The sequence below is a fragment of the Protomyctophum parallelum genome (assembly GCF_964188405.1).
Source record: "Protomyctophum parallelum genome assembly, chromosome: 20".
NCBI classification, from domain to species: Eukaryota; Metazoa; Chordata; class Actinopteri; order Myctophiformes; family Myctophidae; genus Protomyctophum; species Protomyctophum parallelum.
In genome coordinates, this window is record NC_139718.1 from 8,174,686 (window position 1) to 8,201,461 (window position 26,776).

The window sequence follows — 26,776 nt, forward strand, 5'->3', positions numbered from 1 at the left end:
TGTTTCTCATTGACTTTGTGTATCATTTTTAAATATTTTTGTAAGTGAAAAAACAAGCAAGCAAGCAATATCTGCACCCAAACACTGTCTTGCCCAAATATGGAGGGATGGTGAGTCTGTCTGAGATCATGAATGTGAACCTAATATTGCATGAATGAAAAATATTTGAGGATTCAGGATTATTTTGCCCACTGAAAGGTGGAAGCAGGTAATGCTGACTAGGGCTCTGGTAAACCTGCACGAGGCTAGTAGTGGATCTTCCCAATGGTGTCTTTACCGTCTTGTATCCATAAAGCATTCACACTCAAACCCCCAGTTTGGTAGCACAATATGCATCTGTGGGACCCCAATGTACACAGTGAAAACTTGTTGCAGCTCCAGGTTATGTGTGGGGGGCTTAAAAAACAGCAATATAATTATGAACAGCAGTAATAGGAGTTCCTGGACTGGCCACCAGATGTCACTGATGTATCACCTTCAGTTTCCCCCATTCATTTTTTTTAAGTTCACCTGGTTCTGGTCATAACATTGTATTTACATTTTCCTTGTCCTTTGTTCAGGCTATGTTTTCCTCCTGCTGCCTAATATGTATTCCATGTCTCAACTCTACACCTAACACCTTTCAATGTTTTAATAATTTAATTAGGGGACTGATACATTGAATCATGTGCAAACTATGAATCAGAATATCATCACATATCTCAGTACTCATGAATGACCCAAGCTTCTGTTTAGTGTCTGAAAGAGATGAGAACACCATTGCCATTAGTCATAATAACTGAATATTTTCACAAACCTTTTTCAGCTCTGATGTCAAATTACTCCCACAATCTCTAGCAAATCCAGGCTCCCACCCATTCTTTCACTCGGCGAAGGAATGTTTGTTTACAACTGAACATTAATACAAAATTTGTCAGGCAGAGGATGCAAGTCTACACATTTTCCCATCCTATTGTAGTTAAAGAAACCCATTTAGCCCAGATAAAGAGGTTTCACAAACATCAAGGCACCACTTACATGCCCATGGATAATTTGGAAGCGTAGCATGCAAATATCACTGGAATCATGCAATAATTTCAAGGCCAGAGACAACGGGAATTATCACAGAACCTTGTGTCATGTCAAGTGGATAAAAACATTAAAACTTTGAGTCAATTACAATTTGAATGAGTTACTGTATTGTAGCTTGCTGTGTACAGTATCAGTGAAGGGTATATCTTTCTTTAGTGTACCACCTGTTCAAAATAAAGACCATCATGGTACTACAAGATGTTTGTATGAGATCACTTGACCAGATGGCAAAGATGAAATATCTTTGTCCAGCGTGTTTAAGGCAATGAGTAAAGAAAAGCAGCAGTTGCCCAACTTGAATTTATATAATGCCGTTTACATTGTTCGATAATATCCACCTAACAAATATCTCTGCTGTCTTAAAGAAACCACATAACTTCAAAAAGTTCATTTTTCAGGAAATGAAAAAAAAAAAAACATCCAGCTCAAGTGGAGTCAAGTTTGTCGAAGCGCTTTTTAACGCTATTTTAGCGCTTTCATTGGTTCAATATTTTTTAACCAACACTCAAACGTAAAGGTTGTTCAATAGCATTGATTTATGAAGAAACTGATTCATACAAGATTCAATGATTTATGAAGAAAACAAACTGGCTAAAGTGGTGGTTAGCTGGTTTGGCAGATTAAAAAATAATAATAAACTATAAATGGCGTTGGGTGGTTTCTTCCGGACAGCAACGATATGCTTCTTAAACATTACAAAGAAAGTTAAATAAATTCAAAAAGGGATCTTTTCAAACATTTATTTTTATATAAAGAGTTACATACATTTCAGGCAATATCTGCCAACTGCACCCAAACACTGTCTTGATACAAAGTAAAATGTAAATTCAACATGTTACCCAAGTACTTTACAGTGAGGATAACATAACAAGTCATTGCCATAGGCTAGGTTACTGACCTGTTTTTCTCTAAGTAATCTGAACATTTGTACAACATGTAAGCCTATTTCATTTTTGATATTTTAGGAGTTAACTGAAATGTGAATTAAGAATCAAAAATGTTTTTCTCACTTTCATACCTTTTGAAAAATACAACAGTGCCATGATATCTTAAAAAATATACATGTTACTTGCTTGTGGGAGTTAAAGTATTCAGAGTTTGGCAACTTAAAAGTAGTATAATACGATAATGTTGCTATTATTCGCTATTAATATTTTTGAAAGGCAAAAAAGAAATACTGGGACATGATAAAATAAGCGGCTTTAAAAAAAAAGAAAGGTGCTAATGTAAATTATTTCCAAAAAGTAGTTTGCTACCGTTAGCATCTGAAGGGAAGCACACAGGTCTTTCCAGGACCACCACAGATCTTTCCAGGACCACTACAGGTCTATCCAGGACCACTACAGGTCTATCCAGGACCACTACAGGTCTATCCAGGACCACTACAGGTCTATCCAGGACCACTACAGGTCTCTCCAGGACCACCACAGGTCTCTCCAGGACCACCACAGGTCTCTCCATGGGTCTCTCCAGGACCACCACGGGCCTGAGGTACTGAAGCTGCTTAATGGCCAGGTGGTCCCCACACTCTGCTAGGGCTTTGTCCAATATGAATTTCAGATTTTGAACTGATGTGAAATCCCGAATCATGGCAAGGGGCTTCACTAGTGGGATCCGCATGCGTTTGAGACAGATTCCCAGCTGGTTGTTCTCCTTGACAGAACTGCTTCTGAAAGAGTCACGCATTTTAAACTGTGTCATATCCTTGGGAGCTTTATCTTGTATGAACTGGAGAAAAGAGGACTCAAAGCCTATAGGCTTGTAGGTGGCAATGTCAAAAGGACGAGGTGAGGGGCAGTGAGGCTGGGTATCCTTCTGATTGTAGGGTTGCATCTCAGACATCTCATTTTTACGTTTTAGTGGTTGACGTACCGGAGGGTTGGGCACATTGCTGCCCTCATCAAGAGTGATGCGTAGTGAGGATGGTGGCGAGAGATCAACAGTAACAGCAGGAAGCGGCATATTAGATATCTGCTTTTTTGGTCGCTTCTCACAGATCAAACCACTTTGTGTTGTGGCAGCTGGCTCTTCTGTGTGCCCACCAGTGCTTGGTTCACCATATAGCACGTCATCAGCTCCAACCAGGACATTATTTATCTCTACAGGAGGTGGCTCCTCCTCTGGGAAGCCCAATGGCTCATGGTTATTCTTAACCAACATGTCTGTGTTGATGGAATGTAGGCTCACGGGTGTGGGTAGTCCCCCTGGTTTGTCTGGTTCTGCCTGATATTCCATTTTGCGAACCCCATTGGGTGTGCATGCTGCAGTAGAGGTTGACCGGGCTGATTTCCTCTGTATCAGTTCCTCTAACTGTTCTGCACTGAGAACAAGCTTGTCTTCATTGCGAGAGAACACTTCTTTATGCATACGGTGAACACGTGCGTAGTGACGATGCATGCTCTTCAAGTACTTCACAACCGAATCACAATCCTGAAGCATGCATGGGTAGACATGAGTAGATCGGACTTGGCACATCTGTAATGCCTCCTCATGAGAGCGGTAGATAAAATCATCATAGCCTTCCGATTTGGAGCTTGGGACTTTTTCGTCAACATCGTCCTCACAGGTCTCCTTTGAATGGGCATCATTTTCAGACTCAGGACCTTCTAATGGAGGCTCTTCTTCTAATGGAGGTTCTTCTTTCTGGGGACTAGGGGGTGCAACTATAAGCTTCTTTTGGCATCCACTGATTGACTTCTTGTGAGTGCTCTGCAGACGCAACACAAGTGAGTCATAGTATCCACAATGGGTATACAGACGATGTTTCTTAAGTGCACTGGCATTAAGGAACATTCGCATACATCCTTCATACTTGCATCTAAATGGTTCTGCTGGCTGACAATGAAGGTCACGAGTGTGACGCATCAGGCTGCTTTTCAGGTGGTAAGAGGCATTGCAGTTGGCAAAGTGACATTTGTATTGAGGCTGAGGTTCGTCCGAGTGTAAGACAGGCCTCTTTTTTGCAGAGTCCTTCCTTTCTTCAGAGGTGGGATGGACATCCAAGTCATTTTCCAGCAAGAGTTGTGAGCGATTATAGTGATGCACACTCTGTAGGTGTCGGACAAGCCCTCCCTGGTTTCTGAATGCAGCATCACAGTCCTTCACTACACAATGGAATGGCTTGTTGAATTTGGATAATATATAACACAAATTTCCTTTAGATACCAACCGTCTTGTTGCTCTGCCTTGGTGTGAAGTTCCATCCTCATTTTCCACCTTTTGCTCACTGCCGTCACCACTACTCTGCTCTCCTCCATCATCTACCTCTGCTTCATCCTCTCCTTCCTCAACAGAGGGCTTGTCTAAGTGTTTCCCATTTTCTCTTCCCATCACACGTGTCCTTCTTATTTTGTAATTATGCTGCCTGCTGGGAAACTCTCTTTTCTTCACTTTAAGTCTATCTTTCACTAAAGATGGAGATGTGTGCATTGTAGGCTCTGTACTTTTACTTCCCTCAATCTTTACAGACACATTGTTTACTATACCCACTGTAGCTTTGTTAAGTTTATGGATATTAATATAGTGAAACGTCAATCCACGCATTGATCTACTACTCTTGGAGCAGATTTGACACACAAATGGCATAAAGGAAGTGCTTTTTAAAGAAGTCATCTCCTTGGCCTGTTCCTTGGTGCGGCGATGTTTTAGGTAATAATGACGCGATAAGCTGTAACTCAGTCCATATCTGAAGTCACAGCCTGGAAACTCACAGACATATGGCTTAGCATCGGCAGGCAATTCAACACGTTTTTTTTTGCCCTTTTCCGATGCTTGCTCTGATTTTATGTTCACCCTCTTCTCACCCACGTTGGCCTGTTGCTTGGTGTTGTTGCGTTTGTTGTTGCGATGTTGCTCAGATTTTATGTTCACCCTCTTCTCACCCACGTTGGCCTGTTCCTTGGTATGGCGATGCGTTTTATAATGACGCGATAAGCTGTAATTCAGTCCAGTTTTGAAGTCACAGCCTGGAAAATCACAGACGTATGGCTTAGCAGAGGCTGGCAATTCAACATGTTTTCTTTTGCCATTTTCTGATGCTTGCTCTAATTTTATGTTCACCCTCTTCTCACCCACGTTGGCCTGTTGCTTGGTGTTGTTGCGGTGTTGCGTTTTATAATGACGCGATAAGCTGTAATTCAGTCCAGTTTTGAAGTCACAGCCTGGAAAATCACAGACGTATGGCTTAGCAGAGGAGGGCAATTCAACATGTTTTCTTTTGCCATTTTCTGATGCTTGCTCTAATTTTATGTCCACCCTCTTCTCACCCACGTTTGGAGGCTTCTTTGGAAGCAATACAACTGGGGAATTGGCCATGATAGCCTGGTGGAGGGAGTCTTGTGACGCATTGTTCTCTGAGGTAGAGGGCTCACATGATCCGTTGCAACCGGTAGAGGAGTTCAGGTCCAATTTGATGAGTCCAGTTAGTATCTCCCTTAGAGTATCAGTGGGTGCAAGGTTTGAAGCGTTAGTCTCATTGAGGATGGGATGAGGAATTACTTTTCTTTTTTTTCCTGCCTCAGTGGATGGACATGGATTTGCAAGATCATATTTGACCTTTTCCTCAGTCTTCAGCTCAGTTCCCGCATTTATCTTTTTGGATTTTGAGCCTCGCTCTTTGTCATGTTTGTGTTCTTTGTTCTCCAACTTGAGGTGCTCTGGGTGGGCACATTTCAGATGTCTCTGGACATCTCTGGCTCTGGAGAAGGTCATGCCACACTTCTCAAATCCACAGGTGAACTTGCTTCCATCAAAACACACGGCCACTGAGGTTATCACACTCTTGGGCTCATTGCTGCTAGATGAATGTGAGGAGGAGGCACAACTGGTTGAGTGAGAGGTTAGGTTGTCACCATTGACCAACTCCTCTGTCTTAAATTCCACACACTTCTTCTTAGGGCTGGGCATGTCAGTGACTGTTTTAGATTCCACACACTTCTTAGAGCTGGGCATCTCAGTGAATGTCTGAAGACGTTTCTGTTTAGCTCTTTGTTTCTCAAAGTCATCTTCTGAGAAAACAATGCTGTGTGTGGCTAAATGCTGGATGAATTCTTTTTTGGATAAGTAGAACCTGTTACATTCTGGACTAGTGCAGCTAAATGCTGCGTCTCGGAAATGCTGCGCTTCATGGTGATAGATCTGTCCCAAGTCAGTAAAAGAAACATAACAACCTTTGAGCTCACACTGGTAGTTAAGCTGATAGCCATGTTCCTGTTTATGTGCGACAAGTTCATTAGAGGTTTCAAACTGAGCATCACAACCTATAACCACACACCTGTAAGGTGTATCACTATTGTGTACTCTGCGATGTTTGCGGTTGTGGTAAACTGACACAAAATGGCGTCTACAGAACGCACACTTCTCCCGTTTATCTCTCATTTCAAGAAAATGTTTCACATTCTCATCCTCCTTGTGCTCCGACTTCAAGTGGATATATAGATACTTGGAATGTTTAAAGATCTTTGTGCAGTGAGCGCCTGGGCATGGATATTCATCCCGGTTCTGCAAGTTAAAGTGACTGTGAATGTAATCAAAAGTGATATGCTCATCATCCTCCACCCGTTTCGGATTTTGTGTTTGCGTTACAAGGTGCTGCAGCACATCCGGATCATGTGTGGACTGATAATAAAGCATGACAGAGGGGTCAATGGTGATCTCACCTGGCTCAAAGTCATCCTCATCCATCTGTTTAAGCAAATCTTTCTTTTTCTTTTCATTACTTTTTACTGTATGTTTGTGTTTGTGTCTCAAGTGACGAACAAGCTCCTTTCTGTTGGGAAACCTGACCATGCAGACTGGGCACGTGTGGCCGCTGTCTTCTTCATGCCTTCTGGAATGGATAAGGATTTGCTTTTCAGAAACCAACTTCTTGCAAAGCCGACAGTAAAACTTCTTATTCCTGGTCCGATGGGATTCACCTAAATGTTCTGCCTTATCAGATGATTCCTTTTTGACATCCATGTTGTCATTTTGATCATCAATACATCGCAAATCCTGATGCTTAGGTTCTACAATCTCCTGTTCTTGTTGCAGTTCGTGTTTAACGCCTGTCAAGCTTTCCACCCCAACCTCCTCCTCTTCTCCCTCCGACTCTGGCACCAGCCCCAAGAGGGAGATGCAGTGACATTTCAAAGTTTTCCAGTCCCAGAATTCAGGGTCAAAAGGCCAGTATGCTTTGAGAGCAAGGAAAAGCTCACAGCGCAGCGAGTTTGGGATAATTCCGTTTTCCTGGTCATACTTTTGGTCTGGGCGCAGGTACAGTTCTTCAAGGCAGCCAAAGCCCTCTTGACAAGGGCCAAGGAGAAATACTGTGAGTTGACAGGCACGCAACACCTCAAGGTCCTCTGGAAGAAGGCCGCAAACAGTCTTGCAGACAGAGATCCTCGTATCCGAGTCATTCTGCTTTGGAAGCTGGAGAGCTTTAACACAAAGCTCCACTGATGAAGCTAGTCCCAGGTCTTCTGCCTGAAAAGAGTCACACCTTATTAATATGCAGCAGTTGTTTGGTGGTCAAAGAAATCAACTATTATGACTGAAATAGTTATATAACATATATACCGCATACGCATCAGACACTCAAGGTTGTAGAAACACACTTAATAATCCAATTTCCGATGTACCCACACAACATAAATTGGAACATAACACATTTTGTTTCAATGCCCATGTTTGGGAGCCGGAAATGCGTCATAATTTAACTAAAATATCTAAATGGGAAAACAGTTTAATATTCTTACCTCTGATCGAATAACTCGGACCAGGTACAACAAATGGTCGACCGTTTTGGCAATGGCACCTAGCTGAAGGCACCGCTCCAAGAGAGATTCCAAGGAAGGGTCAATCCTCCTCTGAAGCTTACTCCACAACAGTATCAACTCCCTTTGGACAAGATGAAAACACAGTCGGGCTTAGTCTAGATTTAGACTTTGTTGTACAATGGTGTTGTAAACTGAAAAGCTCACAACACGTTGCATGTGTTGCGAGCTCAGCTTGTAGATCTGCTATTGTCAAGACACAACACTGATAACATACTAGCACATGTAACTAGGCCTGTATGACTCATAATACAAATGAAGGCTTTCTAAACAACAACTGTATGCATTGACTTGCTTTCATACACCACAAAACAAATATGACATGTATTATACACACCAAGAGCAATAAAGGCTTTGCTGTTGAAGCTGTTGCGTCAGGAAAGTGGTACACAAAATGAAGGCTGTATTCTCTTCCCCTTCTGTCTCCAAGTTACATGTGATCTCCAGCACATCCTTACAGTCGAGCCTAGATATCTGTTATGAGACAAGAGACAGCCATAGCAGGCAATTGTGAGCATTTGTTTGCGTCTGTCTTTTGACTTGTTCGCCTGGAGCCCCCAAATAACCTGTAAAACTGTATTAATACAATTAAACAAAGAATAAGTGTGTAAATAATGTGTGTGGCCGATTTCCACTATCCGCTGTTACAAAGCCCAAACAAAAAGTCTAATGAAGGCATAAGAGCAGTTATGGACCCCCGGTTTGCTATGCTTTTTAAGTTATGGTCCTGGACACCAATATATGTTTTGGTTACGAGGGAAAATATTTTTTTCACACTTTTAGAGCATCATATGGGCCTACCTAACCTGCCAAAACAATGGGAAAATTCTAATTTGTGTGTATTTTTATATCAAAAGTTCATTCACCCGTTTTATTCCCATTGCTTCGATTACAGAACTACACAGTTTTTAATCTCATTCAAGATGACATCCAAGCACTGTATTACTCATTTTAACCTTAATCAGCATGATAAAATATGTATCGGAAAACAATATAAGTTAGAAATAAGCCACATAGTAGCACACATGCTGAGAGCCACTGTCTCGAATACTCATACACCTGTAAAGAAAGAGACTAAACGCGAATGTAGCATGAAGGGATGCAAAGCAACAATTTTAGCTAAGTCCTGCCCTATGCGGGAGCTAACTATTTCCGTAGACAACGCCCTGGTAACGTCTGTCCCAACAGCCAGGAATCTTGGTGTTGTCCTGGACAGTCAGCTCTCGTTCAAAGCTCACATCACAGCTGTCACTCGATCATGTAGGTTCACACTCTATAACATACGACGAATTAGACCGTTCCTCACCCAGGAATCAGCCCAGCTCCTAATCCAGACAACAGTCTTGTCAAAACTCGACTATTGTAACTCCCTCCTTACTGGCCTACCAGCATGTGCACTTAAGCCTCTCCAGCTGATCCAAAATGCAGCAGCTCGCTTGGTCTTCAACCAGCCAAAATTCTCACATGTCTCCCCCCTGCTCCGCTCCCTCCACTGGCTCCCGGTCGCTGCCCGCACAGAATACAAAACTCTGATGCTGGCATTCAAAGCAACCAAGGGTATGGCTCCCCCATATCTTACAAGTATGATTGAACCCTACAAACCCTCCCGCGCAGTCAGATCAGCCAACGCAGGGAAACTGGAAGTACCCTCACTAAAAATGCCGGGACAACGCTCCACACGTCCCAAACTCTTCTCCCTTCTGGCTCCAAAACTGTGGAATGCACTTCCCATTGCAGTCAGAACTGCAGCATCACTCCCAATCTTCCGCCGTAGCCTGAGTGCTATGTGCTATGGGCCATCATGGCCCATAGCACTTACCCTAACCCCTTAGATAGCATTTCTGTTGGCTTAGATAGCATTTGACACAGACTTATAGCATGTTATGTAGACAGCACTATAATTGTATTGTATATAGTCATAGCACGCCATAGTACATATGTATAGTATAGTAGTGAATATGTATAGTTTATATGTATAGTTTCATTATATAGATATTCCACTGTTACTTTCTTAGCTTACGCATGTTTCATGATAAATGCTTTTATGTGATGTATTCCCATGCTTTTGTTCTTGCTTAAATGTAAGTCGCTCTGGATTAAGAGCGTCTGCTAAATGCCTAAATTGTAAATTGTAAAGCTCTGATTGGTTCAGTTTCAGACTGAAACTACAAAATAAAATGCCCAAAAGGCCATTGTTGCACCCCCACTTTAATCTCTGGGACCCTGCCTAAACTACACATTAAATTAAACAATGCTATTTCAGAGGACTGCACAACACGATGGGGAACAAAGATGATAGGCACAATATTGTAGCAAGAGGCTGCTCACATCTTGTGTGTCTGATCGTAAACAACACATCTCATACATAACTGGCAGGACAGTCTCTTCGGTGAAACCTGATCTGCTAGTGGGAATTTCCTGAATGAGAGTGGGAAAATATATCCACATCACACCCACCCTCCATTCACTCCACTGACTCCCCATTACGTGGATTTTGAGGTGTTTCCATTCAGGAATTTAAGGGCTTGATGGAAACGCACCTACAGACACTGAACTCACTGATGGAACATAAGAGAGAAGCTAAGTGATGTTCTGTGCGGAAAATATGGAGCAGAAGTCTATAAAAGGACTGCTGGCCAAGAATGACAGACCCCTTAAATATGCACTACTGTCTTGAGAGATATTGCCAGCAAACGACAAAACTGAAGCAAATCCGACAGCTGCTGCTGGCAAAGTTGGAGATAGTTTGCCCCCTCCTGGTATAAAAGAAACTAAGGAGATCTCCTTAAAATGATGAGTCAAAGTACATCATCAACTGCCTCTCTCCCCCACGAGAATGCATTAACTAAAGGTATTTGCAGACTGCTGCATTTCCGGAATTCTTCTGTTTTTTCACCCCTTTTAGTTAGTCGACGCATTATCTTCAGTAGCACAACCTGGATGCAAACCATTGCACTGGTGTCAGGGTTCCCTCACATTTTTACCAATTCATTATAATATAAAACATTTCCACAATATTTTACTAAATTTATAGGTCTATATCAGAGGATCCCAACCAAGCATGTGTAGCGGTGCTGGTACGCGGGACATGTCCCACTGGTACGCAAGAAGGGAATCCCAAGTTTTCCCAACGTGAATCTGTAACTGTGCGTCACCAGGATTTTCAGCTGTGAAAGGTTGACTTGGTTGAATGAAGATACCAAGGATTCGTCAGTGACGTGTCACTGACTGTGGTTTCCCATTAAGACGCCCTGAGGGCGAGAAGCGCACTCGCCCTAACGCAGCAGTTATCAAATTGATCGACAAGTCGGTAAATGGCCACGACACGTCGACTCGCGGAATACTAAGTCGTTCACATCACTACATTCCATATTCCGTGCGGAATTGTTTGCTAAATCATCACCTATCCAAGGGCATAGCACACTGGAGTAGTGAGACTCATTTGATCATACTGTACTTTGCGTAATATTGAAATGAAACTGGATTAATTCCAAACCTTTAAGGCCTCAAATTATTTCCAGGAATTTAATGACTGTGGGAACCCTGCCCAGCGTTACTGAGATAACCAGAATCGACTAACAGAATCGCTACCTTTTGATGGCCAAGGTAGAAATATGTGCATCAAGCACTGCTGTTTACTCTAGGCTGTGTACCAACGCATGGACGATTCATTTCCTTAGCGCAAGCTCGGATTAATGTTTTATAAGCTCCCAAACATGGTACTTTATCGCATCTGAGCAGAAAAAACACTAATAACCCTGTGCCCGTGACCACGGGGAAAAAAACGAATTTGTCAGACTGCAAACGAATACGATTGAACAAGTGAAAACTACAGTTGAAAGTAAACAAACTGGATAATGGCCAAAACAATCTACAACTGCAGGTGCCTCCACCCTGGCCATTATTATTATTATTATTATTAAACTAACATCTATTATTAGGCATTAATAATCATGCAGTCTGTCATTAACAGATGTCAGTCGGTGGAAGTCTGAAGGGAAGGTGAAGGATGCTCAGCAACTGACGATTGATAAAGTAAATAATATTTTGCAAACATTTTCAAAAGTTGGTCAACATTACAAATGAAGCTTCAAACTATTTGGTACAGTCTTACACGATTCCCATTCTAGATGTAAATAATACCTCTGTGATGGCCTCCTCACTGGGCAGCAGATGGCATAGCAGGGAAACGTAGGTTTGACGGAAGGTGCCTTGGTTGGAGATGAGGCAACAGTCAGTACAGGCTTTAGCAAGCACTACTGCCTTGGTCAAGTCACCATTCTTCTCCAGGTGCTTCACTCGCATTTCCATGAATCCCTCCCCCTCTAAGCTGATGTATGCATCAACTAGGGAAAGAGGAAGAATAGAAAGGTAATGGGGAAACATGAAATAGACTTAAATAATGTCACAACGCCTCCCACACACCATCTCAAAATCTAAATATTGGCATTCAAGTGAGGTACCAACCTTCTTCTGGACTGATATGCTGACCGGTGAACAGGGCAGTAAGAACTTGGTTGCACCACGCTCCACCCTCTCCTGTGATTTGGAGCAACGCTTGGAGGTCTGTGCTCCCATACTGCAGCAAGTTGTCATGTGCAAGCTGCAATACACAGGAAGTAAAGATTATGCCAAGTGTTAAAAATCACAACTGTGTCGAGTAAGTGGTGCAACTCCGTCCGAAACGGTTGAGAAATGACAGTTACAACCATACCCAGCCAGCCACCCACACACATACTGTTAGGATATTGTGCTCTGGGGCAGCAGAGGGTCTCACATATACATACATCAGTCATATCATTCCACCTCATGCACACATGGTTTGTTTATTTGTTTTATTGTGTTGGCACCGCCTCTACGTCACAACATTGGAGGCCGGCCACTGCAAGCACAACGTCATAAAATAGACGTCATCACAACGTGACGGGAGACGGAGGAAATGTTTGGACAGCATGGTGGTTAGGGAGTGAGGCAATTGTTAGGAGGATGCGACTCAGTGTTACCGACCCGCACATACGAAGGCCACCGACCAGCCGCACTGGACTAGAAGACAAGCAAAACGAATGGATAGCGCTGTCCTACGTAGGCTTATAGTTTAAAGTGGGTTGAGAGTATAGTGGAGCTTCTCGTAGTGGGAAAGTTTACTGATGGTCACTTGTTGCCATCCTGTGTCGGCGCTGTGCAAAGACTAATACATAAAAAGAGAAAATACCCTACGGGGGAACCAAAAAAAAGAAGAAAACAAACTAAAGCTATAAAAATAATACCTACACGGGTTGTTATCCCCGCACCTGAACGACTACCGATCCAGCACCGCTCTTCGGCTGTGGGCCAACGACAGAGCTGGCCATAGCCAGCAGGTGAGTGGACCGGGGGTGTTGTTGATACGGGGGCCGGTGCCGTTTTTGATTTAGTTTGACATATGCACGCTCACACGCACACGTCCATCCACGTCTTTTAGGTCAGGGTAGCTCCTATATTGTTGTTAAGTAGCGAGCCATGGGAGCAACCCGTGACAATACTCACTTAAGGAAGTGGTTTGCACCACTTAAAAATGAAACTTGATAAGATATGGTACCAGGCCAATCAAATGTAAATTCAACTGTTGTGAACTGTATGACATAGCTTGTTTTGGAACATTTTCCCTGTGATATTGATACCCATTAGGCTATGTATTCCTAGCCTCTGTATCCAGGCTTTTATTTTCGTTCATATTCAGCTCAAAATGAAAAGCCTGGGGAAACCCATTGGAAAATCTGGCATAGGAAGTGGGAGCAAACTCGTATTTCTCTAACCAATAACAGTGCAGAGGGGCGTCGCTCCAATGTTGGTGACATCAGTGTTCTCTGCCGTTTTCTACCGGGGAGGGGAAGAGGGCAGCAGGCACACAGATCAGTGATCCAATAGGATCAACCGGCTGTTTTCGCCGCCACCTGCCCCTCTAGACCAGAAATCACAGGCTGGGGTAGGCTAATCATTGTCAAGCTACAAAAAACAAAAGTCATATCTCGCTGCAGCCATTATATGCTGAAATGTGATAGGCAACTATTAAGTGCATCACAAAGTGGATAAAAGAAAGTGCATTATGAAAGAACAGAGGTGTAAATGCTCATGCTTCCACAGTGATCACTCCATTGTGAGTCTTCAGTTACAGCAACGTCTGCTGTCAAAACACTGGATTTATTTAGACTATATTGGAACACACTGTCAATAGCTGACAGTCGCTGAAGTACCAATGTGTAGTCTGCCTTAGCTATGGGTCTGTGTGTACCTACGTTGAGCACAAGGATGATAACGCCAGCCTCTTTTCTAAACAAGTGAAAACACATTCTATATTCATAACATGAGAAAAACAGCTGTGCTTTTCCCCCGATAAACTTAAAAGAATAAATGTCATACCACCTGACTACAAACTATAACTGCATGCCACAATCACTGGAGATTACACACAGGAATAATGGAATATGTATCAATGAGTCATTTTACCAGTAAGACTTTTTATTTTATTTATTCACTTCTATTAGATTGGCAAAATTCAATTACTATGGATTATTTGTATTGATCCTGACGAGTTATTGGATTACTTTTGTTAGTTTGGATTGACTTGTGAATGTGCAGAGACGTAAATGGATGCGTGCGTTACAATACAAGTACTATATTGAGCGAAGTGGAGATGCCACATGAATTTCATTACCAAATGAGTTTGGTACTGTGTACATTGGGGTGATCCATTCTATTCAAATACATTCATACAAAACTATGGTTGATCTTTAGAGCTTGATTGTTTGTTCTTTAATTTTATTTTTCAAAACATGCAATTCAATATTGTTTAATTAGTAAAATGCACCTTGCAACCGTACTTGGAATGCTTTTTTTCCACTTTGTGTAAATCAAGTCATCATCCCTACAATTTTCTTCACAATTTCTTCAATCTACTGTTCTTTACCTGGACAGCATGGTGAAACTGATCCCAAGCTTCATAAGGGATGTCATTTTCAGGCACAGACAGCAGCAATTCAAAACAGCTCCTGTAAGCACAAAAGTGAAAATGTGTTCACCACACTACAAGTTTGCTTATAATTCACATAAACTTATATATCACGAAAATACACAGTCTATGACTGCAGTCAGTGCCCAGTCCCTCAGTACAGGCACACTGTCGCGCGCAGACGCGTCAGAAGAACCTGAAGCCCTTCTTCTTCGTGGGGTTTTTAGACAGCTGGTGGATGGAAAAGAAGCTCCACCTCCGCGGCTGACTGACGTGACGGACAGATTCCCGGAAACGCTCTCCTCCGCGTCAGTCAGCCGCGGAGGTGGAGCTTCTTTTCCATCCACCAGCTGTCTAAAAACCCCACGAAGAAGAAGGGCTTTAGGTTCTTCTGATGCGTATGCGTGCGACAGTGTGCCTGTACTGCCTACGTGACGTGTCACTCTGGGACATACACATACTTCACCTTTTTGCAAAGCATCCACTCACGTAAACACATAAGACACTAACCACTGAAAAAAGTCATTAATCTGAACGCTATTAGGGATACAGATGGAATCGATCAGATACCACACCAGATCGGGTTCCGATAAGACGTACTTCATGTATCGGAGATCAACTATCCCACCCCATGGAGACTTGAATTCAAGATTATTATTATTTTTTGTCGCATTCCTAAACCAATAAGTCTCCATGGGGTGAGTAATCGATGCCTTTAACTCTATAAAAGTATGCAATTTTCCTGGGAGTAGTATACAGTTCCAGAATATAATCATGCCATTTTAAGCAATAACCAAAATGTTTTAGTACGTATGTTTTGCACGCCATCCGTCCATCCGTGTGTCCGTCTGTGGACAGCTAATCTCTGGCACCGTTGGCTTAAGTTGTTAGTAATAAAACAGTTCTAAAATATTCAGCAGACACTTTGTTTTCTCAGATAATTCGTTTAGTTATTTTAGACAGATGCAGAGCCTACCCTACAGCTCAACAATACATTAAAATAACATGCATTTTCTGTACATTATTTTCCATTTAATGAGTACTGTATGCATTACAGCATTGTGTAACATTACACATAGCAATAATACGTTCGTTCTTTTTTATGAAAATAAAAGTACGTTCTGCGCGACCCACGGCCGTGCGTCATGACGCACGGCCGTGCGTCATGACGCACGGTCCGCGATGACGCCCGCACGTCGAGGCGTGCGTCGATAAAAATACGTCGTCGTTCGCCGAGGAATGATCTCGCTGTCTCTCATGAGGATATATACAAATTAATGTATCAGATCGGCGACTGGAAAAATATGTGCACTTTTCTGTGGTGTAAGTAAAAGTAACACCAGTGAATCCTCCAGAAATCTATACATTTAATATCACAATGAAACCTTGTTTAATGTAATAATCATTAGTACTCACAAAGCAAGTCTCTTCAACACGAGGGCCACACTGTCTGACTCTGGGGTGAGGTGGTTCCTGGCGGCAGCAAAGCAGTTTATGGACAGGCAGTAGACCTCCAGCAGAGGAAGACCATGTTCTACCGAGTTTCTGCTCCCAGCATAGTACATTAGTGCCTATAAACAAACAACCATTAGAGTTGGGTCCAACAGCCAAATAGTCAACTAGCATATCGTTGCTGTTGGACAAAAACCTTGTATCTCCATATTTTACCTTAAATTATGTTGTGTTGCAAATGAATGCCTTACTTAAATCACAATAAGTAATAATAATAGTCACACAAAAGTAGAAAAACTCGAGAACTGAATTTATGTGATTGGTTAGCTAATTTGCTCTTCTATGATGTACATTTTCCCTTCATTGTCAATGGCATTTAATATTTGTGGTGCCACACATTTACTTCATATTTGACGGACATATGACCTAATTTCTCCTTTCATTGTCAATGGCAAATATGAGACATGTGGTGATAAAAGCTGTATATAGGAGGCCATCAAAAATAGAAGATCTACAAGCTTGTGAGCTCGTAGGTCTATTTTTGAGGGGTGCTAGTCCATCTATGTGCAGCTTTGAGGGCTTTGTGTAAACACAAACATTGAAGACAAAAGTGAGGACGCAAATTGTGATTGGCCAGAATGAGATGATGTACAGTATGATGAGACGTATGATAAGGCGCCCCTCATTCACACGGGTGTGATTTTCCTTTAACAAATTGTAAGTGAAAGTACATTTTTTAACCAATGAAATGAGCGCTTCAGAATAACTGTCGTGTAATACTACAGATTAGAAGGAATAACTACAGACAATAACTACTAATAACCACAACTACTACTTTGGATCATAGCCAGGTTCTTCTTCCCATTTCCTTGAAAATTGACCATTTCCTTGACAGCAACAATGTCTATATTTGTCTGGACTCTGCCGGACATTGTGTGCAAGTGCCCCTCAAAATGATCTTATAACACAGATAGTTTCTCATGAAGATCTATTTAATTGTGCCGTCAGTTAACCTTGGTTCAGTTCAGTTAGTTGCGACTGAAAGCCGCATTTACTATGAAATCGTACATTTCCCATCAGTCACTCAGAATTCCCATACATGGGAATGCAGTCACTCAAAATCCCCATACATGGGAATGCCCCCATATATGGTGCCCAGGTCTCGTGACATCATCAGGGATGATGTCTCCCTTTGACTGATACCTGTCCATTCAAACTATATAGGCCTCCCCCAAAGTTATTAGTGCACGCAGCCGTGCCCGGCCTGGCCCTCATCAAACCCTGTACACTCAAGATATGCTCCTTATATGGCCAGTACAGAATTAATTCCATGTTATCTGACCCCCCCATGCCAAAGCGCCAGCAGTCGCCCAGCAGTCTGCCGTCAACGAAGTGGATGTGTGCACGCGACCTCGCCCTTGAGGGCGAGATCGCTTCTCGCCCTTGAGGGCGAGATCGCTTCTCGCCCTTGAGGGCGAGATCGCTTCTCGCCCTTGAGGGCGAGATCGCTTCTCGCCCTTGAGGGCGAGATCGCTTCTCGCCCTTGAGGGCGAGATCGCTTCTCGCCCTTGAGGGCGAGATCGCTTCTCGCCCTTAGGCGTCTTACTGGTTATGTTGTGGCTACAAGACATACGACATGGTAATGTCACAAAAACAGAATCTCATGGGTATAGTATGTAATACACTCTGCACCTCATCAACTTGTAGACACACAATAATGTTAATCTTAGCCTCCCCCCACCCAAATGTTTAGCTGCACTAAAGCCCCGTTCAGATCAAAAAAAGCTAAAAAAAAAAAAAAAAAAAAAAGCAAAACTCATTTCCACACAGCTTTTTTTTTTTGAGAAAGTGGGCGTGTACAAGGTACCCGTCACTCAAGCTGCCTGGACTTGCTTTGAGACGAGAGAAAGAACACAGGCAGTTTGCGCATTTGAAAGTCAAAAATGTAAAATAGCGAATGTAGAGGAGAAATAATTATATATTTAGTTACATCATAACCTATTTATCGATGAATAAATAATATAATCTTGGTAAACTTGTTTGTAAATAACCGAACGGACCAGATCTCAATCCTCCCCAGTCTTCAGTGCTCATCTCCCCCCACTCCGCTCTCCTCTCCCCCTCTCGAGCGAAACCCTCCGGGCATTTTTTTATATAGCGGCTCTGTATGTAATGTTAATGTAGCAAGAGCATACCGTAGAAATACAATTGTATATATATACAGCACGTCGTAAAAGCAATTAAAACAGCTTATGTTTACGTGTGATTTCCGGACATTCAGTCCCAAGTCTCAAGTCCGGGGAAGGGAGCCCCCGCGGCGCTGTCTGTCTGTCACTGACCCTCCTCGGCTGGCTATATGTGGCAGTAGGAGACCGCTCTTCCACACTGCACATTATCATTTACAGTCCTCAGTTCAGGACAGGTCGGATCAGGAATGTCCGCATGCATATCATACAACTGATACAATATTAATTATTGATCTCTCTTGCGCACACACACACAAACACGTGTCCCCGTGTCGGGCGCTCAATATCACACACACACACACACACACACACACACACAGGGATTGTGTTCTACCTATCTATAAATATAGGCTATCTACTATTGACTATTGACGGTGAAAAAGTTTCAACAATCAACATACATTGCAGCGACAGACACACACGACGACGACCGGCACAAAGTGCTGAGAGCGGGCTTCTCCTCCCCTATCCTCGGGGAAAGTTTGGGGGGAAACTCCGACACTGGTTGGAACTATATTGTTTAATTGTTTGTCTATCTATCTATATCTGCTAATTTATCAACCGTGTGTGTGTGCACTGTTTAGTCCACAATCAGCATCAGCGACGGATAGTGTTCTGGACTGGTCAGTAGTCCGCATCAATAGCTTCGATGAGAACCGGGGCGGGGTGAATGCAGGATCACTTCTGCCCAGAAACCGTGACAATCCACTGAGAACACGGAACACAACCTGTTTTCACCGCTTCGACAACTTGTTTCTCATATAAACTTTCATTTATATCGATAAATATGCTATGGTCTTGCCAAATATCCATTCATATTTCATATACAGCCCATATTTAAAAAGTTTATTTTTTAATTCGGAGAATCGCAGTGGACAGCTTTTTCAGAGCCTTTTCCTTTTGTGAAATGATCTCAACTCCGCCTCCTCAAACCACGCTGTGCTCTGATTGGCTACACGCAGCTTTTAAAAGCTGCTTGAGCTGCTTGTGGAGAAAAAGAAAACGCAAAAAAAAAAGTTTCAAAACGCAAAAGCTGCTCTGCATAGAGATAACGTCGGACCACGAAGCTAAAGCAGAAGCTAGCTTCTGCAATGTGAATGGGGCTTTAGGATGAAAATGATGGTTCATTCAAAACACTTCAGCCCAGTTCAAGGCTTTTACACGTTTAGACTTGTTAGTGAACTTGTCATTTGTTTATCACTGATGTGATCCCAAAGATGGTAATACTAGATGAGAGGGGTTGGACACCCATGAGAGATGCCAGTCTAGACCCAACTTATCCCAGCTGACGTTCTGTCTCTTGTGAGGTTCTCCTGATTGGGCCTAAGGGTATTCAAATATAAGGCATCTACCAAATATAAATGCACCTGACACAGGCAGTATTAGAAGGTTGTTGTTTTTTTTAATCAAATTGTAATTGTTTGCAAGGCTTTATCTCATAATTAAGGAACTCTTGAGTTGAACTATAAAACAAATATGAATCACAAAGCACAAGTAAAGCTAACCTCATTGCTGTTTACAATGACAATGACAATGTCAGTTTTTCCTGTTTGCCTGATAATAGAAAGTATTTTTGATATAATCTTGGCAAGAATTTGATGATTAATGTCCAAACAAGACCTAGATATTTTTACATTTTATGCCACTCACTGTTAAAGGGATAGTTCAGATTTTTTGAACTTAAGTTGTATGAAATACTTGCCATTAATATAGTGGTTGCAACTGTATTAATTGATTGCCAGAGTCCTGTGGTGGGAGTTCTGCTCTGGTTTTGTAAAAGTAAATTAATCCACAAAACTAACGTCATTTGTATTGTTGACCTATTTCTAAAATATTAGTGCAACTTTCGTTCTTTTTTTTACCCCTCTATCACACAGAACTATGTTTTTTGTGTCCATATCACTACGCCCAAAAAATGTGATGAAGGGGTCAAAGTTGAATGAAAGTCTCGCTAATATTTTAGAAATAGGTCAACAATACAAATTACGTTCGTTTTGTGGATTAATTTACTTTTACTGCGTGGCCCCAGTGCCCCCCACAAAATGACCGGAACAACTTAATATTCACTAAAACCAGAGCAGAACTCCCACCACGGGACTCGGGCAATCAATTAATACAGTTGCAACCACTATATTTATATAGTTTTATTCTTATTAACACTAACATCATCACTTGGATCTTCAGATGGGAATGACGACACATCACTCTGACAGAAGGCTTACACAGTATAAAAGGACAGCTCTCCGCTTCAAAACCTCACATGCCAACCATCGCACACGGTATCTCCAACAATCTCAAATACCCAGTCTACAGGACCCAAGCAAGACACAGAACATACCTGTACCCTGTACTGTACTGTACTGGCACAACCAAAATCACCATATATACAGTTAATATGTGCGTGTGTTAGGTTGCGCACAGGTGGTGAAAAACAACCATGCTGTTTCCGTGCTCAGACGCACCCACCCACCCACACACAGTCACCTAAGGAAGTGGTTGCACCACTTAAAACAGTGTGTGTGTGTGTGTGTGTGTGTGTGTGTGTGTGTGTGTGTGTGTGTGTGTGTGTGTGTGTGTGTGTCCACTGCTAAGGTAAACACGAAGCATCAAGGCTCCATTCAGCATCCCAAGAGTCTCATTTGCAGGGGGCGGACACCTTGTGCCCAAGGTTAGTTACTATTTTAATTCCCCTTAGTCTAAATATACATTACAACCTGCTGAGCGTGGTTTAATTCTAGAGGAGAAACCCCCCCCAGAGGTACGCCTCATGACATCACACAGGAATGCTTCCGATTTGAACTAGTTCAACCAACATGTTTTACTGGATACGTTAGTTAGAGCTTATTCATAACGTAAGGATATGCTGCAGAAAGAAATATATAACCGGTGCAACCGACCAAAATAACGATAATAATAATATCCACTGCATGGCACTGAGCTACAACCATTACATGATTTTATTTTATTTGGGGTAACTAGATATACAGTATGCATAATGTCTGCGCCCCGCCCCACACACATCTGTTCCAGTACACTGCACAACTCACATTGTTATCTGACGTACATGCACGGCTTGAAATCTTTGAAGATGTCCATAAACAAACCTAGTTAACTTTTATTTATTTAATATTGCACATTTAGCCGTTTTGCAAACGAGCAAAAAAAAACAAGGCTTCGAAAGAATTGTCAACATTGCGTAAGGTTTAATGCATGAACGTTAACATTTGCCACACAAATGTGACAAAACATAATTGATTTGTGCATTGCAAACTGTGAAAGAAAAAGTATTGTTATTGTTTATCAGGGCAGAAGCTAGCGGGCCATAGTGCTTGCTTGGCCAGGCCGTCGTCGTGTAGCCTGCTTTGCAGACTAGAAAGCGAAACAACCTCGCTCGGTTAATGTTATGCGAAACTAGCCGATCTGCAAGCTCACAACGCGTCGCAGCGCGACCCGTTGTGAGCTTGCAGATCGGCTATTTTCGCTGCGCGGCACGGACAAGTCAGACACCGCCGTGCCACTTTAGCCCGGGTTAGCATTGGTTTTGAGCATGCACACACTACAGTACCTGACAGAAGTTGTCGCAGTATTCGGTGGAAGACGATGAGGATATTTCTTGTTGCCTGAGGACGTCTTCGAACGTTTTCAGTGTGGCCAGCAAGGTCTCCATCGCCACCAGAGTGTCCTCGGCGGTGTCCAGGGCCCGGTCGCCCCACTCGGGCTCATCCGAGGGCTCGACACTGTTCTCCGCCATCTTCGCACTCCGCCACAGCGCGTATGCAGCTTTCTGTTTCTGTCATGTGATAACGAATAACGATGTGAAGTTGAACCGAACCCCCACACACACTCACTGGCGTCAAGCCGTCAAACCAGCTTCAATAAAAACACAACTTCCTGTCTGTGGACACACTTCAAAATAAATGCGCACAGTCTTTCGAATTCAATTCAAAGGAAATGCAAAGGAAACAGAGCAAAAGCAGCGCCCTCGCTTTTCCTTTGGATTTGCGTGAGTCAGGCAGTCAGCAGTCTTGAAATAAAGCTTATTGAAACAAATAAAGGAAAATATATTAGTAATGTTTTGAAAGCATGAAGCAACCCATTTCCGACGGAGCTGTATATGAAGTTGAATTGACGTACATTGACCGTGTTGTTTATCAACAATCAGTACAGGCCAGGAGTAGCGCCTATATTTGTATTACACATTTGTGTGTGGATAAAATAGATGGTAATTCCTGTGCATTCGATGGGTGGATTCATACTACATCGGGTGCTAAGACACCAAGCAATGCAAATATTAAATTAACGTGTGAGAAAGACGAGTAGTTTAGCACTGTATCCTGCCGTTTTCATATTCCAAATAGTGTGTGCTGCCCTCTCCCGGCGTGTAATATACTTGTTTTTGTTTTTTCTTCTGTTGACCCGGAAATAAATCATTCTTTCCGATAAACACGTGTTAGAGGTAAGCAAATCCAAAACACATTTCAGCAAAGAGCACTGTTTAATATAGAAATATAAAGATTTAACGGCATATGTTTTTGGTCTTACAGTTCTGTAAATAGGCTATAGTGTGAATTGTACCATTTAAAAGTTCCTTTTATAGGTGTACTGTGTTGTTTGGTCTGGTACGTGACGTGTAACATGCAAGTTTATCATTTTGCTAGCTTAGCCAAATCAACGATGTGTAGGCTATTACAAAGTTTAGATGAAGAAAATACCAGCACTCATTGTATGTCCTTTTGCATCACTGTAGTCTGAACGGCTCATTATTAGTGCATATAATAGTGCACACTGCATTAACTGTATCTGGATGATTTCTGGAAAGCCCTGTATCGGTAGAGAATGTCAACATAGGCTAGCTGGCGGATATTGGATAAAGGGATAATTGCACGATGTTTACTGAGGAAGGAGACTGTTAAGCCAAAATACTGTTTTGATTGAAAATGTTATTCACACAGTATGTAGAATGAGACTATGAGTACATTTCATATGAAAGCATTGATTGATTGATTGATTGATTGATTGAAGTATAACAGTTTGCAGAATTACAAAAACTGTTAACTGTGAGTGGACGACACCATAAAGCATTACACTTGTTTACAAGAGGGTCCACCGTTTTCAATTCATCATAACATTTAGAGACTGTAACGAAGACTCACTTCCATTCATATTATCGTATCTGGGAGAGTTGCTCATTAGATATAGTCTCCATACATGGGGATATTCGACTAGCACGTTGATATTAGATAGATGTGGTAGAACCCATATATGGATAGATCTTATTGGCTCAGTCATCGTGACAAAGCATAGTCGGATAATATATAATAGAGGTCTGCTCAGAGCTTAGAAGGCGAAGCATCCTGGTTTAAGTTCTAGTTGGACACCACTGCGGCAGGCTCTAACCTAAGCAACCAGCAATAGAGCTTTGAGCTATTTTATAGAGACGTACTCTATCTATCTGCACTTCTATATAGCCAAAACAGGAAATTATCATAAACGAGGTAAAAAAGGGGGAAAATACATACAGTGAGGGGGAAAAGGTGTGGGATTCAGATTTTACGTGGGCCATTTTCGAATTGCAGCCGTCCGTAGGTGCCCTTTGAGAGAGGTTTTGAAGGAGTCAAGGGATTCACATGTCTTAATGACATGACATGACTAGGGTGTGCCACATTTTTGTGGCATAGGAGCTAAATGAATTTAGTCCCTTGTTTGTCCTGAATCTGGGTAAAACAAGTCAATACAGAAACTGCTACGAGGATGAAACCAGTAAGACTTGTTTACATCAGCTAGGTTCCTACATTTTCAATTCATCAGAACATTTAAAGACGTACAAATATACCGGTACACACAGGAAAAACAGGAAATCATCAAGGAACTCGACTTTGCATCCTCCTGGAGCTCTATTATTTCAACTTTCAGATCAGTGTCAGACTCCTGGACCTTCACAACGTGACAGCTGCTCAATCCATCCTTCTTTTACTTTACCTTCCATGTGTACCCTCTCTGTTTTATTTGTATTCATTGTTATCTGTTGTATCAAACAAACCTAGTACTAAAGACATCTAGTAGCAATTCTTCCTTCTCTCACATGGACTTTTTTGAGGGGCACTAGCCCCTCCTATGTCCAGCTTTGAGGGTTTGTGTAAACAAAACATTGAAGACAAAAGTGTGTAAACACAAACATTGAAGCTAAAAGTGAGGATGCAGATTGTGATTGGCTAGAATGAGATGATGCGTGATGACGTAAGATGATGATAAGAGCACTTCACACGGGTGTGATTTTTTTGGTTAACTGTTTGCAATATACCAAGAAGGGGAAATCTGTCATTTGACAAACATATAAGCATTACATTTGGATAAAATTGCATACTTAATTTTCCTGCCTAGAACCATGGGGAAGTCCAAGCAATCAGGAAACCACAAGACCAATTTCCAGGGTAAGAAATGGAAGACAAAGCACAGGGTGAAGGACTTGGATCAGATCCACCATGATATGAAGCCTGAGATGGCAAAGAAGCTGCTCAACCAGGAGGAAGACTTTGATGTGACAGGAAGTGCCCAGCACTACTGTTTACATTGCGCGTAAGTGTTTTCCTTATTCAAACACATTAACCCTGCCATCCCTATTTAGTATTTATTTTGGGCATATATTTGCAATGCTCTGGAAGCCTTTCAACTGTTAAATATAAAATGTCTTTGATAAATTAGAGAGCTTTCTGAATATACTATCTGCACCAAAGAGCACCTCTATTCCAACCATTTCTTTATGATCAGCACTTTATTTGGGTTACACAAGCAACAACACCAACAGAATACAAGTATGCATGGACATGATGTATGAGCACAGAAACATAATATAAAACATGGATAGACAAGATAATAAAAAAATTAAAAAAGTTTACACAACCAACAACGCAGCATCATCAACCGTATCATATGTATGTTAAAACAATGAACAATCAAAAGGGAATGCCTGGCAAAGAACACATGGCCTGCAACATGACTGAGGAACATGTTCCACTTCGGGTGCACCATCATATTTAATATTATTTATCTAGATTATTCATCTTAAAAGATAACTTCATTCCAACCATTACTTGACAGCCCTTGACATGCAGCAGTCCTTTCACTTTTCATGGGTTAAAATATGTTGTAGCATAGCATAGATGTTGGCAAACAAACGAGCAGGGAGTGCCTGCCAAAGCATAAATATGAAAGAAAAGGCCACACAGTGGCTTGTAAACAGTAGCCATGATGCAGAGGATTACGTTTATTTATAAAGAAACCAATGTTTTGACATGACAGGACTCAGGTCTTCTTCAGGGAATGTGGCATACATACTTTAAATGTTAACATTTTGTTTTTTCTGTCCTGCAGGAAATATTTTTCTGACATGAGAACCTTGAAAGAGCACTTTAAAACGAAAGCGCACAAAAGACGGTAATATACCCTATTAATTTACTATTACAATTCTTGATTGAAGGCATAGTAGTATAATATAATTCTAAGAAGACTAACTGAGGAGTCATAAGATTGTCATAACTCACTCTTTTGCACCATTCAGACTCAAAGATCTCAGAGAGGAACCGTATTCCCATGCAGAGGCAGATCGAGCAGCAGGTATGGGTTCCTACATCAAACCCAAAGTTGGGCCCAAAGTGAAGACACAGTCTGTGGAAGAGGACATGGCTTAAGAACAAACAACATCAACGAATGGACTGATTTACTCAATCACAGATTAATAAATTGGAATATGCCACCAATGGAGTGGAGTGTGGAGATTGGTGGCCTTTTCCAAATGGCTGATGCTTCATTTAATGCTTTCTGTGACGGATATGTCTTTTCTCCTTCAGTTATGTTATGCCTTGGGCTCCCATCCAGAACCAAGAAAAACCTTGTCTTGATTTGGTTATTGCAACATTGTACACGTGTTTAAATATGACCTGTTCTGACCAATTCTACACATGATAATAAACTAAAATAAGAAATTGAGTATTGAGGGGAATTTATTATGATGATGATGATGACTATTGTATACTTTTCATTCGAATGTTAATCATTAAACCATTTACATATCTATCCGAAGAAAATCGCCGAATTCTACTTGTACATTGGCTAAAATTGAGGCATGATTTGGGTGGGGGGGGGAGATTTCCGGAATAACTATAATTATGGTTGATGACTAACCAAACTCACATTCCTGCCATGTATAC

At 41.9% G+C, this 26,776-nt stretch overlaps 2 protein-coding genes across 2 annotated transcripts; one reads left to right on the plus strand and one right to left on the minus strand.

Annotated features, from left to right (window-relative positions):
• Positions 1-1,797: 1,797 nt before the first annotated feature.
• Positions 1,798-22,332, minus strand: rlf (RLF zinc finger). Its single transcript, XM_083792037.1, has 8 exons — positions 22,135-22,332; positions 16,288-16,442; positions 14,830-14,911; positions 12,351-12,486; positions 12,027-12,229; positions 8,221-8,357; positions 7,806-7,947; positions 1,798-7,533 (listed from the first exon to the last, which is right to left on the minus strand). Exons 1-8 carry the CDS (start codon positions 22,318-22,320, stop codon positions 2,293-2,295), a joined length of 6,282 nt encoding a protein of 2,093 aa, XP_083648163.1. The 5' UTR covers positions 22,321-22,332; the 3' UTR covers positions 1,798-2,292.
• Positions 22,333-22,947: 615 nt separating this feature from the next.
• Positions 22,948-26,555, plus strand: znf593 (zinc finger protein 593). The gene is made up of 4 exons (XM_083792064.1): positions 22,948-23,025; positions 24,951-25,145; positions 25,941-26,003; positions 26,128-26,555. The coding sequence occupies exons 2-4, from the start codon at positions 24,955-24,957 to the stop codon at positions 26,255-26,257; spliced, it is 384 nt and encodes a 127-aa protein (XP_083648190.1). The 5' UTR covers positions 22,948-23,025; positions 24,951-24,954; the 3' UTR covers positions 26,258-26,555.
• Positions 26,556-26,776: the final 221 nt, after the last annotated feature.

What these genes read in the sequence shown, in the direction of transcription:
- znf593 (XM_083792064.1), top strand. Translation starts at nt 24,955, where the DNA reads ATGGGGAAGTCCAAGCAATCAGGAAACCACAAGACCAATTTCCAGGGT. An exon ending in CACTACTGTTTACATTGCGC is followed by an intron (nt 25,146 to 25,940) that starts GTAAGTGTTTTC and finishes TCTGTCCTGCAG; the next exon opens with GAAATATTTTTCTGACATGA. An exon ending in ACGAAAGCGCACAAAAGACG is followed by an intron (nt 26,004 to 26,127) that starts GTAATATACCCT and finishes TGCACCATTCAG; the next exon opens with ACTCAAAGATCTCAGAGAGG.
- rlf (XM_083792037.1), bottom strand. Translation starts at nt 22,320, where the DNA reads ATGGCGGAGAACAGTGTCGAGCCCTCGGATGAGCCCGAGTGGGGCGAC. An exon ending in GTGTTGAAGAGACTTGCTTT is followed by an intron (nt 14,912 to 16,287) that starts GTGAGTACTAAT and finishes TTGTGCTTACAG; the next exon opens with GAGCTGTTTTGAATTGCTGC. An exon ending in GCATATCAGTCCAGAAGAAG is followed by an intron (nt 12,230 to 12,350) that starts GTTGGTACCTCA and finishes CTCTTTCCCTAG; the next exon opens with TTGATGCATACATCAGCTTA.